The 16,890-nt window shown below is 40.3% G+C and overlaps 1 protein-coding gene across 1 annotated transcript in view; it reads right to left on the bottom strand.

Annotated features, from left to right (window-relative positions):
* The window catches only part of FREM1 (FRAS1 related extracellular matrix 1), a 124,628-nt gene extending 110,728 nt beyond the window's left edge, over positions 1-13,900 (bottom strand). The window contains exons 1-4 of the mRNA XM_003782873.2: positions 13,399-13,900; positions 8,411-8,505; positions 5,749-6,050; positions 4,255-4,451 (exon numbers count right to left, since the gene is read on the bottom strand). Of these exons, the coding sequence (XP_003782921.1) occupies positions 4,255-4,451; positions 5,749-6,050; positions 8,411-8,505; positions 13,399-13,632 (828 nt within the window). The 5' untranslated portion in view covers positions 13,633-13,900. The remainder of the gene's footprint in view (positions 1-4,254; positions 4,452-5,748; positions 6,051-8,410; positions 8,506-13,398) is intronic.
* Positions 13,901-16,890: the final 2,990 nt, after the last annotated feature.

Here is a 16,890-nt window from a genome sequence, read left to right as displayed (position 1 = left end):
AGTTGGAGGTTGCTGTGAGCGTGATGCCATGGCACTCTACCCAGGGGGACAGCTTGAGGCTCCGTCTCAAAAAAAAAAAAAAAAAAAAAAGAAAAGGTAAATTGTGATTTAAAAGGATTAGTGAACATAGAGACCAATTAAGTCTAGAGTTAAGGCTAAATAAATATGGTATTTTAAACATGGTAATAAAACAGATACAAGTGTCAAAAGAGCTTACTTGAAATAAAAGTTAGACGACGGAAATAATGACGTATAACAATTGTGTGCCAGAATTGAAATCACAAATTATATAAACAAAGCAATTACCAGTAGAAATGAACAATTGGATCAATCCTCCTCACACATAGGAGGGAGCCAGGAGACTCCATTTTATTTTTGACTTTCAATATTGTAAATACAGGATGAAGAATATCTTTGAAATTAGAATTAAATCTAAAGAAAAGATAAAGTAGGATAAAAGGTGTTCAAATAAAATAAGGACAAAGCAAAAAATACTTATCTTGCATGCTAATGATAATTTTTTAAGTAGCAAGAAAGCATAAAATGATAAAAAAAAAAAAAAGTGTGTATCCATTTTACCCCAAACATAGTTTATATTTTCTTATTTTAGGCAAATATTCTAAAATTCAATGAAAGTAACAATTTTGTGTACCTTACAAGAAAGGCACTTAAAATAAAATTATACAGAAAGATTAAAAGTAAAAGGATGATCTAAATTTATCATTTAAGAGAAAAAGCAGAGGGACCGTATTAATTTTAAAAGATGAATTCAAGGCAAAAGGTATTAGAAAGGACAATGTAGGCCTGGTATATTGATGAAATATAGAAGGTGGACGTAAAGTTCATGTGCAATTTACTATGTTAAGCTATTTTAAATTACACATGAACTTTATGTCTACCATGTATATAAAACAACATTGTATTGAATATCATTCTGGCTCAACCAGTGGGAAATAGAGCAGAAATAAGAGGAATAATGATGGGGGTGAGGACAAAATCATTATCCTTAATGAAAGATATAATTATGATCTTTAAAAACCTAAAGAATTGAAACTTTCTTAAAATAATTAAGTTCAGGAAAATGAACAACACTGGGGTAAGAGAAAATTATACCAAAAAATATGTTTCCTATTTATCATCAATAATCATTGAGAAGGTAGAATGGGGGGGGGGTGGGATATTCTATTCACTATTGTTTCACAAAAACAAACTGCCTAGGATTAGACTTACAAAGTGTGCTCAGTGTATGTGAAGGAAACATTTGCCCAGATGAAGTGAGATACCTCCTTTCTGCTTGAGAAGCTCAATATGGTTCATGTTCTATTATTCCAATCCTTCCACAAATGATTTCTAGTTTTAATCCAATGCTAATAAGTATCCTTAGGCGGCTTTTTTATGAAACTCACATAAATGATTGAATTATGTATCTGGGACTAAAACTAAGCAATAATGACTATGAAAGCTTTAAATAGGAGTGATGAGGAAGAATTTGCCTGTATGACATGCAGGGGGTCCAACCTGTGGCCCATAGGTCTCATGCAGATTATCTGAGGACTATTTGACTTATCTGTGATGTCCAATATCATGAAAAGTATGGTTCTTAGTTTTTGCTCATCAGCTTTTGTTAGCATTTGTGTATTTAATGTGTGGCCCAAGACAACTCTGATTCTTCCAATGTGCACCAGAAAAGAAAAAAGTCTAGACACCCCTGCCAGTGAGTAAAGTGTATTATAGATCTATTATGTTTAGAATAATTGTAATTGATTATTATGATTGTGGCACTAACACAAGAATAAGTAGAAACAAAAGAGCTAGACTTGAAATAGTGTACATTAATGTCTTTCTTTTTTTTCATTTCAGGTTAATGTGAGGGTACAAGTAGGGTACAGTATCATTTAAAATCAATGAGAAACCAGGCCTGATACAGTGGCTCATGCCTGTAATCCTAGCACTCTGGGAGGCCAAGGCAGGCAGATTGCTTAAGCTCATGAGTTTGAGACCAGCCTGAGCAAAAGTGAGATCCCATCTCTACTTAAAAAAATTAAAAGCTAAGTTAAGAGGATCACTTGAGCCTAAGAGTTTGAGGTTGCTGGGAGCTATGATGCCATGGCACTCTAACCAGGGTGAACTCTGTCTCAAAAAATAAAATAAAATAAAATAAAATAAAATAAAATAAAATAAAATGGAAACAAATTAATTGTTCAACAAATGGTCTTAAAAATTTGGGCCATCTGGAACAAACTATTCCTTGTATTTCACCATGTAATAAAATTTATTTCAAGTGGATAAAAAGGCAAATATAATAATACCTTTAAAATCTAGAAGAAACTATGGGTGAATTGACATTTAGTCTCTTGATGAGAACAGACTACACAATCATAAAAATAAGAAAATAACAAGATAAGAATATGTATAATATAAATTCAATTCCATAAATAATAAAATAACAAGATACAAATATTTATAATATAAATTCAATTCCATAAAACAAACTAACTCCAGTATGCCTGCCTCCTCCTATGTATGTGTGTGTGTAAAACTGGTGAATATACAGATAGTGATAGTTTTATTTCCTCCTTACTTTGCTTTCTGTGTTTTTCTTAATATTCTTTGCAGTGAGCATATTACTTTTATATTCATACATGAATCTGTTCTATGACATGTCAAATTAACTATGGACCAGGTTAATGCTAAATAAACCATGAAGGTCATTTAAAGGAATAAACTCCCAATAAAACAGATTTGGAATCTGTTTATTTGTTTATTTGGAATATAAACAAATAAAACCCTAACTCAATAATAGTGAGGAAAAATTAAGAAAATTCAGTCAGAAAGAAATACAGCATTAATTTTTTTGATGGACATAAGAAGTCATTAAAAGCAAAAAGAATTCTGTGTTGAAACAAACAAAACATATACTCATAGTCAGTAGATCTAGAGTTTAGGTCCTAACTAGCCATAAAACAGCCCCATTTTATGTACTGACAAGGGACAGCATTCCTCTGGGCCACCACTATAAAATAAGAGGCTGGCACTAAACCCAGACCTGGCTTTCTAAACCTGGCGGATCATCAGTTTTTTCCTGGTGGCTTTTAAACCAGCAAAACATGCATAGTGCTTATTGTGTGCCAGGTTTTGTGCCAAGCACTTGGTAAGTAGTGTCTTATTTAATCTTCTCTCTTACTCTTAAGAAGTGCTATTATTCCCATCTGAAGATGAATAAAATGAAATATAAAGTCTAAAGTTACACAGCTAGTTAAGTAGATGTTTTAACCCAGGCAATCTGGGCCCACTGTTCATGCTTTCAACTATTAATGTTAGACTCAGAAATTCATCTTTAAAAGATGCACAAGTGATTTGCCTGATCAATTTGACCAGTCTACTTTGAAGATATCTATAGTTCTCAATCTAAAATTCTATGATGCTGTTTCATTGTTTCCTTATTGTTTCTTGTCTTATCAATGCCTCAGGATAGTACTGTTCGATGTTTGACTGGGCCCCTTAGGAGACCCCCTAGTAAGAAGCCTGATTATGAAAGATGGAGGCCTTTCCAAATGCTGTCTTGAATCATCTATCAGCACCAAATTTGAGCTGTTTCAGTAGGTACATAGTTGCCCCTGTTTCCCAAATAAAGTACGGAGTACACGCATTGGTAGAATAACATGTTAAACATTTCATTTAAATTGATTCTACTTTCTGTTGTGATTTTGGTGTAAAGAGATCAAGAGAAGCAAAGGTGGGAGAATGACTAGAATGGAAGGAGGTCTTTGGTAGCCTATCTCCTTGACACTGAGTCCTCTATCCCGGAGTCTATGAGAGTGAAAAATCTGTGACCATCACGAAAGCGGAACTGAGGTCTCCTTGCTCCTAGTTTCCTGTGGCCTTGCAGAATGAACTGCCTGACTTAAAGAAGGAGAAAGGGAGCATCAGAGAGAAGGAAGGCAACACAAGAGGTCAAAGGACAAGCTGAAGAGTCCTGGAGGTGGAGAAGAAGAAGGTGAGCATATAACTAGCGCCAGTCCTCCCAAGTTGCCTTAGCGATGGTACAGCTAGAGAGAACTTGAGGAGGGAAATTATATACTGATATTATGTACAGAAGCTACTGTTTTAAGCACTTACTGGAAGAACAGACAAGCCCACAGTTCCAGGGAGTCACTGGCAGTTTCACCCCAATAGCACAAGAACACCCCCTATGGAGTTGGCTCTGTGGCTGTGAATCAGCTGGGGACACTGACACAGAAGTCCAAACTCTACCTTGTACACGATTTTACTCCTGCTGTCTGTGAGGTCCAGTTGGATGGAGATGTAGTCAACGTTGGGTGAAGGGGGGTCTGTATGTTGATAGCGAAGCCCCATCAGCAGGAACTCCTCACAGCTGACTTTGAGACTTCCTATTTTCTTCAATCCTGGGGAGCAGCTGCCACTGGGACACTTCAGTTCTGTTCCCACTTCTAAAATGTACAGTATTGTATTGAGATAGTCACTTGAACATTCTCAAAATTAAAAAACCAGTACCCCCTCCCCTGGATACTTACGCCCATGCAATGCCCCAAGAATACTCATGTGTCCCCTGTGGGTAGTCATAATTCTGAAAGCCTGAATGGAAAACAGTTGACAGTTGTCTCATCAGGGTTTTGCCCACAAGAAAAAAATGCCCAGTGAGAGAAAAAAATTTAGAAAATGTGTTTTCTAATGCTTGAACTTCTCTAGACAATAGTCCAGGAATTCACTAGAGGCCTTCCGCGGGCTAGCTCACAGCATCAGCGTCCCGTCTCCATCAGGCAATCTCTACAGGACTGTTCTACTCACTGAACTTCCCCGTTATTCTCACCACACACTCAAACCTTTCATATCCTAGGTCTGTTAGTCTTTTCACTAAATCTTCCCTTAAACCATCTTTGACCATCTGAACCAACCCACGCTTTCTCTGGAAACCACAGGTGCCTTCCCACCAGTCTTCATGCCTTTGCCCAACTGTACTTTTCACTCTTGTGTGGTGTATGGTACTCATAAGCCACTTATTTTTCGAGTTTCAGTTCCCTGATGTAGAAAATACTCTGCATCTAACCAGATTGTTGTGAAGATGAATGAGATGATTTATACACATGCATGTCTTTAACTGTAAACGTCTATCAAGTTCAAAGCATTACCGCTATGATGATGATTATGCCCCATATTTCCTGGTTTCCCCTAGTTCCCAGAATACTATTATGCCAACAGGAGATGCCCAAAGTATGTTGATTTAAATGACTAGCAGAAGGAACGTTATCCATCAGCTCTGTCTGATTTGAACCATTGCTGCTAGTTTTACTTCTAACCTGCTCATAATCCAGTAGTATTTCATAAATGCACCACTACTCCTGCCACTGCTGCCATCGCTATTACTAATAGCAGGTGGCAATTAATGAGTATCTTCTGTACACTGGACACCGTGTTAAGGAATTTGTGTATGTCATCAAATTTATACCCATCCTTACACAACCCTACAGAGCTGCTATTATCCTTTCCTGCTTTACCGCAGCTTAGACAGGTTAATAACTAAAATTGCACAGGAAATAAACAGCAGAGGAAGTTTTCAAAACCAGGTCTAATTCCAGTGCTCATGCTCTTAACCACTAACCAAGAATTTTCAACCAGCTAAATTTTACATTAGTTAAATAGAACTCTTTGTCATGGTAGAAGATGACTGCGTATGGATATTTTTGTCAGTTTTAGTAACATACAGATAAGTATTAAGAAATATCATACGGGACTCAGGGAAAAAACTATGTGGCTGATCTCCACGAGGTTCTCCCAGCCGAGGCTCCACCAGAACCATCTGGCCGTGGGCTGGCAGCCAAGTTCTCACGGGGTCCAGCCTGACTGTGCATTCCAGGCTAGCCATCCTATCATAATCAAACGTGAGCAGGTTCTTATCAATCGCCTGGGACAGGCCATAGAATTCGGACACCTCCAGCGCATTGTTACTCATGCGGATGATGTTACAATCTGGCTCCAGGAGATAGACCCGCAGGGTAAAGGTTTCCGTGAAGGTGTCTGTTTCAGTAAACCTGTGGAGAACACAGAGCAAAGGCAGTGTGAACTGGTGCTCAGCTACTTCTGAGACCTGTGTGCTCAGCTCGAAGCTTAAAGATTGGCCCGCCCCAAACTTACGCCGCAGGTCGAGCTGGACTTCCGTTTCATACTCGACTCCCAGACTCTGTCCTTCTCCCTCCCTCTCTTTACTCTAGTGTCACCACCTTGTCCTGCCACTCCCCCCTCCAAACATCTTTCTTTCAGCACCTGCTCTCAAACTCATCCTCCATGCTGGTATTTAACGACTGCTGAGACCTCAGAGTCTCACTTCTAGCACATACATAATTTAAGAGTATCAAACCTGTGTAATTCATAGATTGGATCTTAATTCAGGAGGAAAGGGGTAAATAGTGAAGCATCCAGATCTTCTTGCTTTTCAGAAACACCACTACCTGGCTGCTCCTTTACAGCCCGTTCAATGCCTGGCATGTGAAGGTATCCAGCACTTGTTACTTCCATTCCCTCCATCCCCTTAGCAACTCCAACCTCGGGATGTTCACAAAAACTCAATCAATATGCTTTTTGAGGAGAGAAAATTAATGAATGAAGACTACTTATCAAGTGCAGCTTCTAATTGGTGTGCTTTTATCATGGCCCAGGCACTATGTTGAACTCTTATGACAGTATCTCATTCCATCCTTATAAAAACCTAGGATAAGCATTGTGGATTCCATTGAACATGTGAGGAAAGTGAGGCATAGAGAGGTCAAGTAACTTGCAAAAGGGGGCAAGAGAAGAAGAGAAGAATAAACATGCTCCCTGATCTTCCACCTCCAAGTCCTCTGACTATTTGATCTTAAATGTACACAAGTCCAAGCCCATGGTGGTTCCTGTAAGCCCAACCTTCATGTGTGTTCTTCCAACCTTTCTGCCCCCTAGAAACTCAAGAGGAGATGGAAATCCACAACTTTACAGCCCCTCTAGGCAAGCTCTTGGAAGTCAGTTTGGTTCTGAAAGACCAGATGGCTCCATATGCTGATTTTACAGCATCCTAAGGAAGTCTTGGCTGGCACTTCATTTTCTGAGGACAGCATTTTGCTCAAGCCTCTCTCTTGACACTTGCTCTTCTTTGCCATCATTGTCTCCATCTTTCTCATTAGCCTATGAGCACCCTCAGAGTCCCTGCAGCCTCCTCTCGCCTTTCTTATGCCCAGCATAGAGCCCAATCTGTAGTAGGTGTTCATAATCGTTTATAGAATGTTTCACTGTTCCCACCTTTTCTACAAAAGTCTTTGCATTATTTTAGTGCTAAAGGGAAATTCACACCAACATAATTTAAGAGGAATAGAAATCCAGTAAAGAACAACACAAAGGCCCACTTCGCCTACACGGAGTTCTTAATTGCTTCTATGAAGTCAGTGATACCATAATCACAAGCTGAAATTTAAAATTAACTTTTATTGGGATATAATTCATACACTTAAAATTTATCTTTTTGAAGTGCTTAAGTCAGTGTTTTTTTGTATATTTGGAAGGTTTTGCCACCATCGTGTCTAATTCCAGAACATTTTCATTATCCGCACCCACTAGTGGTCAGTCCCCAGCTGCCCCTCCTCCAGGCTCTGGCAACCACTCACCTATTTTCTGTCTCTATGGATTTGCTAATTCCAGACATTTCATATAATGGAATTATATAATAGTGACCTTTTAGATCTGGCTTTTTCCACTTAATGTAGTATTTTCAAGATTCATTCATACTGCAACACGTATCAGTGTTTTATTCCTTTTTGACTGTACCACATTTTGTTCATGATTCAATTTTTTGGCTATTATGAATAAAGCTCCCTTCATGTACAAGTTCTTCCGTGAACATAGGTTTTCATCTCTCTCTTGGGTATACTAGGAGTGGAATTGTTGGCTCATATGATCATTCTATGCTTAACTTTATAATTGCTCTTTAAAACATTTTGAATTATTTCATATGTTTCAAAATAGAACATATTGTACTTTTAACAAGCAGCTGGTAAACAAAAAGAAGAATTTCATTCAGTTTTGGAGTATGTTTTCCCCTTAATTCTCATTATTAAGAGAATTGATGGCCTAAATGGTAGGTTGGAATCCCAGAGACACCTGTACAGGAACCCTAAAGGGAAGCAGGATGGAGCTAATAATTCCCCCCCCCAAAAAAAAAGCCCCAAGGAAAATTATGCAAATGGAAATAAAAAAGTTGGCTACAATTCTTGCCTCACCTGCTTGGGTCTCCAGTTTTGATTGATTACTTTCTTAATTGAAATCTATTAAGTCACCTGTGACAACATGTACCTAAAGAAATGCCCTCAGAAGTACACAGAATGGTTACCTGGTAGAGAGCAAGCCATGCTCCTATGATGCTCACCTGTAAAGTCTAAGCTTCACTGCGTCTTCATCAAGAATTGGGCAACCGTTGTGAACATACTTTACTTCATTGGGAAGGAAATGGCAATCGAAGACCTAGTTCACATGAAGAAATGGATAAATATCGATGAGAACATTGGTACAAGATTTAATTTTTCCAACTGTAGAGGCCTACCTGGAGAAATTATGGTTAGCAAGGGGTGTGTGTTTACGTGTATGTGTGTGTGTGTGTGTGTGTGTGTGCATTTTAACCACCATCACCTCTACCCTACCCTCATACCACTCACCATCCTGCTTACACAGCCAAGTCTTATCTTGAGAATATCTAAATAATGAAATCTAAATGATAACCAAAGCAGATGTGGCAAATACATTAAGGGATGATTACCCCTATAAATAATTATCTTTTTATAATTATAGTGCATTTAAAACATAGCTGCATCTATCAAAATTTTATTTGCCTCTTTCAGGGGTTCATAGCAACTGAGTTAGAGAGGTTTTTCTGGGTCTGCATGAAAAGGCACACATTAACCCACTGACAAACCCACAGACACTATATTCGGTCCATACGCCTTTGTTCTCCTTTTCTTTCTTTCTTTTCCAAATAGTGTTTTTATAGTCAAAGATGACGCCACTGGCTGTGGATACTATTGTGGTTGATCAAAGATGATACACAGTTATTTCTTAAATGCTTGCAAAGGACTGCTTTCATTAGTTGCATGATAGAAAAAATAGCCGATGAGATGAATAGAAATCTAAAGGCAATTGCCCTACTCAAATAAAGTTATAATTAACTGTCTTACCTCACTCAAAATTGTTAAGGAAATTGCTATTATATTTTGGGAACCCTGGTTTTTAAAAGAAGATTCCTCTCTCCTACCTATATCACAACCTTCATTCTGCCTGATCTGATTTGGTAGAGTTCTCAGAAAGACCTTTAAGGTACTCACTCAGGCTCCGTAGTGCGTTCTGTACCTGGTCACAGCACAAACATTTTCAGACAACATAATCCACTTTATCACCAATACAAATGCTTTTCTTTTCCCACAGATATCATTGGTTCCTGTTTTTAATTGACAGCTAGGAAGGAGATAAAGCAAAGACCTTCCCCCTATCATTGACAAACAGTCAGGGTAATAAAGAGACAATCTGCTTTGTTAAAAGAAACATCTGTTTTATGTTTCATAATATGTTTTCCTTTTATAAAAGGGGACAACCATAATTGTCCATAAATTTACTAACTAAAACAAAGGAGAGCTAAATCCTTTTCTAATTACTGTCTAGCTTTGTTTTTTTCCACTTCAACTGCTTTTCAATTACAATTTATAATTAAATTGTCACACATTCCTAACTCATTACTCACTTTAATGACAGTAAACTGCTTCAAACCAGAGATACTTTCTTACCACAGTATTTCCTAGTCAAAAAAGCAATCTCAGCACTAAGCTGTGTTGCTTTTCCACCCGGGATATTTCTCACCCAGGTGCCCGAAGTGCTGTGTCTCGGGGAGTCTCATCCTAGAACGTGAGGAACGCGTACTGCCATGGAGCTCCTCTAATTGACTCTATCAAGAGGGTTGTCTAAACAGAAGGTACTATTGTGAACAATTGAAATCCTTTTCCAAATATCCAATAGGAAAATGAACTTGTTGGTCCTAAGACAAACTTTAGTAATGAAATGAAAACATTAATTGAACAGATGTTAAACAAACATTTTCTTTGCAAATCACATGAAACTGTTCATTACACAGCAGGGTACTGTTAACACAGTCCTGCTGCTAGAAATGGGTTCACATAAGCTTGGCTTTCAGCTTACCATTAAGCTCCATTAAAGAACCATGTGTAGGCACTGTGAGTATGTGCACACACGTGAACTTGGCTGTGCTGAACTTATAAAACACTGTAAAACATAAATCCCTTGGGGAGGGCTGCAACAGCCTGGGTTAAAAACCAAGCACAAGGCTCGGCGCCTATAGCTCAACCGGCTAAGGCGCCAGCCACGTACACCTAAGGTGGCGGGTTCGAATCCCCAGCCCGGACCCGCCAAACAACAATGACGGCTGCAACCAAAAAATAGCCGGGCGTTGTGGCGGGCGCCTGTGGTCCCAGCTACTTGGGAGGCAGAGGCAGGAGACTCACTTGAGCCCAGGAGTTGGAGGTTGCTGTGAGCTGTAATGCCACGGCACTCTGCCCAGGGGGACAGCTTGAGGCTCTGTCTCAAAAAAAAAAAAAAAAAAAACCAAGCACAATTTCCTTTTTTTTTATAAATCACCTTACCTTGTTTTTGTTGAAATTATCAGAATTTTTTTAAAAAGAAAACAATCACCTAGCAGTTTGAGAAAGTTTTCCTACTTTGTAGATTTCCCTATACCACAACATTCTGATATTTGGCAAAAAGGTGATGAAACTTCACTTTTTTTTTTGAAACCCCACATTTTAATGGACTCCTTTACAACAGAGAAAAATATAGAAGATATAAACCACATATTTACTTTAGATGATATAAATCAATTTAAGATGTCATCTTTGCCTCTGGAAATACATACACCGGACACTCAGGACTGGGTTCTATTTACTTTTTAATGAGCAGCAGTGTAGGGGGGCAGGGGGTGATGGCTCTTCCTCAGCAGTCTGAATCCACTGTCCACGTTGTTATTATGCTCCATGCTGTCTTTCCAATAACCAAACTCACTCTCAAAAGCAGAGAGCCTGAGTTGGAGAGGACATGAATTCCACAGCTCATCCTTGTGACCAACTATGTTTTTTACCTAGTTCTAGTCACTTAGATCCCTTTTTGCTCCCCAGTGCCTCTAAGCAGGCTAAACAATCAGGGCCATTAAAGCAACACTAAAAATAAATAATGGAGATGATTTCATTATACTCAGAGAGAGAATAATGTTAAGGAGTCATAGGCTACTTGGAGTGGACAGACGGTAGTCCCCAGAGGTGGTCTTAGGCAAACTAGATCCTCCCCAAATTGCCTCCTAATCATTTCTGTTTAGGTCATTGTTATACTCTAACATTTTAAGGAGAATCTGGTGATTGGCAGGGCTTTTGTTTTGCTCAGTGGAGTATGTGTGCTTGGGGTCCCAACTGGAAGACAGCCAGGCACCTTGGCCCCACAGGCTACCGGGAAGAATTCTGCATCTCTTCTCCCCCCACTCAGCCTCACGTTTGAATAATTGTTGAATAATTACTTCACAGAATATTGATTGGAAGGGCTACCAAATTATCAACTCATTCATCTTTAAAAGGTGCCCACATATACCAGTCAAGCCCTGAGTCTCTTCCCCTACTTCCTCAAGGACCCCAGTCCTCTAGGGCAGGGCTTCTGTCTTTTGGCTCCTCAATACTCTAAGGGTTTGCACTTGGCTTTGACTTCAGTTCCCTGTGCTTGGGTCTCCCTCACCTGCTGGTGGACTCATGGCATCACCTACCCAGTCTTACTGCATAGGGCTCCAGCATGAGCAATGCCACATTTCTCCTTTTCCCATTGACTGATAAGTGCCGATCAAAACACATTCAAAGTACAAATAATGTCCTGAGAAAATGAAACATCGCAACTACCTAACAACCCATTATTATACTCTAACATTTTTAGATGCCATCTGAAGCTCTTTGACTGGCAAAAGAAACTCATAGGAAACTGGAGAGAGACGTTTGATTGCTCAGGAGCCCCCTCAATGTGAGACCCCCGACCATAGAATTCTGATATGTTTCAGAATTGGTCTATAACTTGAAGTGTAGTTAACGGAACGTCTGGAGATATCAGTTTGCGCTAGCCTCTATCTACGTCTCCTTATTCCATCTCTCTAATGTCTAAGTACCACTTTTGAACAACGTCATGGAACGTGTTTCTTTAGCCAAATGAAAAGGAAACAGTTTCCACATTTCCAGAAGCAGCAGCATCCAGGGCTGAATATTTTTAGGATGGTTTGCACTGGGGGCGAAGCTAAACCACAACAGGAACAAGTAATAAACCAGAATCAACTTTCTATCAGTGTAGTAACTAGCTCCTACTGAAAGCAAAAAATAATGTATGAAAGTACAGATACCTTAAACGCAGTGAATTGGTAACTTCACTCTACAAAAGGATTGACCATAGAATATCCTTCATCTCCAAGGTTTTGATTTAAGAAAAAAAGTTTACACACATATTTTTTTAAAACAGTGTATATTTTAAGTGAAGCATCTTCACTTTTTTCCCCTTACTCAGGAGAATTCATTAACATGAGCAATTTCATAGATTACTCAATAGATGAAATGTTTTCAGGTTTTATTATTGCTATTCTGAGGTCAAAGTGTGTCCTAAAAACGTCTTGAAACCTTGATCTCTTCTCCAAAGGCAGCCTGACTGGCAAGGGGTGATATGATTTGGGGCAGGAATAATCCCATAAAGACTGGCCGGTCCTATCACACCACACAAGTGATTTCTCATTTCAGCCCTTGAAAGGCGCCCCGTTTCATGTTTTCTTCCTCTTTCTCTCCCTGCTTCTCCTTTCCTCCCTCTTTTCCTCTCTCTGAATGGCAATAGACTTAAAAACGACAGCTAGGCAGCTCTCTTGCATTCTGCTTTTTCCTGGATGCTTAGCTACTCCATGAGGTCAAGCATCTGGCCACATGTACAAGATTTTGATTCAGTAAAAGAGGAGAGATTGGAAAGATGTGTTGACACAGAGCAGTAAGAAAAAGCACGTGTGTCTGGTCCACAGTCACTGAACCTGACTTCCTGCACAGGGGTTAGCACCACGAGGACGAAATCCTGTCACTGCCTGCTTAGTCATCTGGAAACAGATGTAAATCATTCAAAAACTAAGTTTTACCTCATCTAGAAAAACAACGCACTCCAATGCCCGTTCGTTTCAACTCCAGCGTTTCAGATATGAACGTCTTAGCAATTCTCACCTTTCATATCTTCGTTCTCTCTCTGTCTGTGTGTCCCCCCTGCATGCTGTCACACACTCACACCCCAGCTCTCCGTGAGACCCACCTGCGGAGTGAGTTTCCCAACCCTCTGGGTTACGGGCTCATTCGGCACCACTTCCACTTTGCAGGCATCTTTCTCTCTGGGAACGGCAAACTTCAGGTCCTCTTCCGACAGGAAGGCAGAGCGGCCCTTCATCACCCTCACCCCACGGTTGACGCTGATGAAGGTGGGGCTGGCCCAGCCCACGAGGAGCAGCAGAAGCAGGGCATGTGAGCCCCCCCAAGTCAGACAGCTCATGCTGACAGGGACCAACTCGGGTTTTCGTCCACTGGTGAAATCCCTTCAACAAAGGCAGGCTTCTGTGCTCCCTCCTGGGGTGTCAGCTCATAGTCCAAGGGGCAGGGTGAGGGTCCCGACAACGTGCTCCAAGATCTCAACACACCCCTTTCATGTCAAACGCAGACAAGGAGGCCTTTCAGGCAATCCTGGGGCTTTTAATAAAACTCGCTGATCACTCCCGACAATGCCGGACAGATTGACGTGCCTCCTAAGCACTTTTCTAATCCTGCGAATGGGAGAAGAGGTTGGAGGAAAGTGAGAGAGAGACCAAAAGGCTTGTGTGGCTATTCAGAAGATCACTGCCGACAAAGGGTCTTTCAACCAGCCTATGATTTCAGCTAAATTAAAAACAAATAAACTAACCTGACCTCCAGGCCCACCAGAAAGACAATGCGGCCATTTCATCCCCCGCTTCCAGCTCCTGTTTCCGGCCCTGACCTACCCTGTGTGGTCCAGCCTGGGACAGCCAGGCTGTTGCCCCAAAGAGCACCTTTTGGTCCTGTGAGTTCAGAGACAGTTGTTGAACTCTATGCTTGTGTTTTCTTATTTGTCACTGAGGACTGTATTCTAATTGTGCCAGAGAGCTGATAGGATTATTTGCACACCGAAAATGTGATTAATTCTAAGTCAATACTATCCCAACAAGAAAGAAACTTAACAATTTGCCTCCCTGGGTGCAATTCCGACTTTGCTGGGCAGTGAAGATATCTAAGAAACACTTGAGTAGAAGCTAGAGAAAATACATCTTTTTAAAAGTGAACATTCAAGTCTATGTTTCTATGAAGCAATTGACGTGGCTTCCATCTACACAACTAATGACATGGGTACTTACGTTATCTACAAAGCTAATTACATGATTATGTACTAAGTATGCACAAAGGAAGTCTTTGTTTCTATTTTAACCACTTGGAATTTCATGATTATTTCTCTGTGTTCCTTAAGAACAAAAAATATTTTATCTAAAGTAAAATGTAATCACAAGAATGGAAGAAAAAGTATCCAATGTACCCAATGTACACAGCCCAATGTACACACAGCCCTATTATGAAACTAATTTATAGTTCTCAAATGAAAGCTACAACCTAATTCTAGCCCAAGAGTATGGGGATGGGGTGGGGGAGGAGAGGAGAGAAGGGCAGATGGGTGGTGGGAGGGTGACTGGAAAGATCACCTATATGGTCTGTCTAACAAGGGTATAAGTGAAGTTTTCTAGAACTAGAGTATAAATGTTGTAACACAATAACTAAGTAAATGACACAAAGTCTATGTTAAAAAAATAAATAAATAAATAAAGTAAAATGTATTGGCTCAGCACCCATAGCTCAGTGGTTAGGGTGCCGACCACATACACTGGGGATGGAGGGTTTGAACCCAGCCCAGGCCTGCTAAACAACAATGACAACTACAGCAACAGCAACAAAGATAGCCAAGCATTGTGGCGGGCACCTTTTCTCCAGTTTCCACTCAAGTGTTCCTTGGGAGGCTGAGGCAAGAGAATCACTTAAGCCCAAGAGTTTGAGGTTGCTGTAAAGCACTCCACCAAGGGTGACATAGTGAGACTCTGTCTCAAAAATAAAATAAAAGTAGGGAGGCTGAGGCAAGAGAATCACCTAAGCCCAGGAGTTGGAGGTTGCTGTGAGCAGTGTGACACTACGGCACTCTACCCAGGGCCATAAAGTGAGACTCTGTCTCTACAAAAAATAAAAATAAAATAAAATAAAAGTAAAATATATTGAAATATATCCTTAAACTCAGGGTATGATTCGATAAACAAATCATGGTTTGTTCTACCTCAGAAAAGGATTTCCGAGCTAGTAATTTTAATATATTTCTATACATAGCCAGTGGATCCCGAAATACATGTTTGTCAGAAGAAGGCCTCTATTCTTCATATCTAATACATCGCAGGAAGACTCAGCCCCTTGCTGCTGTATGAAACCTTTCACCTTTGAGGCAGTGGCTGGCTAACAGGCGTCTCCTGACACCTGAGGGGGTGTACTTTACAGATTAGCCTATTTTTTTATGATGTCACTTCTCACATAAAACAGTTCCTACACTCCCACTATGCTGCCCACACTTCTGCTAAATTAGGCTGGCTTATTGGGTCAAGAATGCAAATCTGGTTGTTGAACTTTCATAACAAAATAAAATCTTTTTCCTGTTCTCTTTTGGCATCTAAGATCATTCAAAAAGGCAGCTCCTTCAGGAACAGGAGAGGTTAACGGGATAGGTAAGTGTCTCCCATAACTGGGAGATATATGTGGAGTGTGGACACCACACTCTCCTTTTTAACCTCTCTCCATCCCACTTAGTTTCCTTTGCTGGTTCTTCCCAGACACCCCCCACCCCGACCTTTTAATACTAGGGCCCAGTCCTAGCAACCATTTTTTTCTCTATCCTCACTTCCTAGTGATCTCATTCTTTGGTTTTAAAAATGTCTTGTGTGCTAATGAGATTCAAAGTTATATCCTCAGCCTGAACTTTCCTTCATCTTTTTTTTGAGACAGTCTCACTTTGTCGCCCTGGGTAGAGTGCTATGGTGTCACAGCTCACAGCAACCTCCAACTCTTAGGCTTAGGCAATTCTTCTGCCTCAGCCTCCCAAGGAGCTGGGATCTGCCACAATGCCCAGCTATTTTTTTTTTTTGTTGCAGTTTGGCCGGGGCCAGGTTCAACCCCCCCACTCTTGGTATATGGGGCCGGTGCCCTACTCACTGAGCCACAGGCACTGCTTGGCTCTTAACTCTAGAGTCATATATGCACTCTCTACTTGACATTTCTGTGTGGGGGTATAACAGACATCTCATACTTTATGTAGCCAAAATTGAGTTCTTAGCCTTCCCTCCCCATCTTCCCTATCTGAATGGCAACTCTAGTGTATCTCACATTCTATGTTCAAACAAACTGAAAAACATCTTTTTTGTGTGTGGACAGACCTCCAGTAATTCCAGACTTCCTTTGGGCTCTAGCAAAAGCTGTAACACTTCCAGCCAGCAGAATAAAACAGAGGTGTTCGGTGCCATTCCCATGCTTACCCCTCATTCTGTAAAAGGCTGTCTCAGCTGACAGCAGCTAGAAGTCCTCCCGGGGAACCTGAGAAGCGAGTCTCCCTGAGTTCTACCGCACAAGGAAATGAATTCTGCTAACACTGTGAATGAGCTTGTGAGTGGATTCTTCCTAAGTCAAGCCTCTGAATAAGAATGAAGCCTAGTCAATA

The sequence above is a fragment of the Otolemur garnettii genome, unplaced genomic scaffold, assembly GCF_000181295.1.
Source record: "Otolemur garnettii isolate 467f Iridium unplaced genomic scaffold, OtoGar3 scaffold00006, whole genome shotgun sequence".
NCBI lineage: Eukaryota > Metazoa > Chordata > Mammalia > Primates > Galagidae > Otolemur > Otolemur garnettii.
Note: the sequence above shows the minus strand (reverse complement) of the source record. Positions and strands in the feature narration are given on the sequence as shown.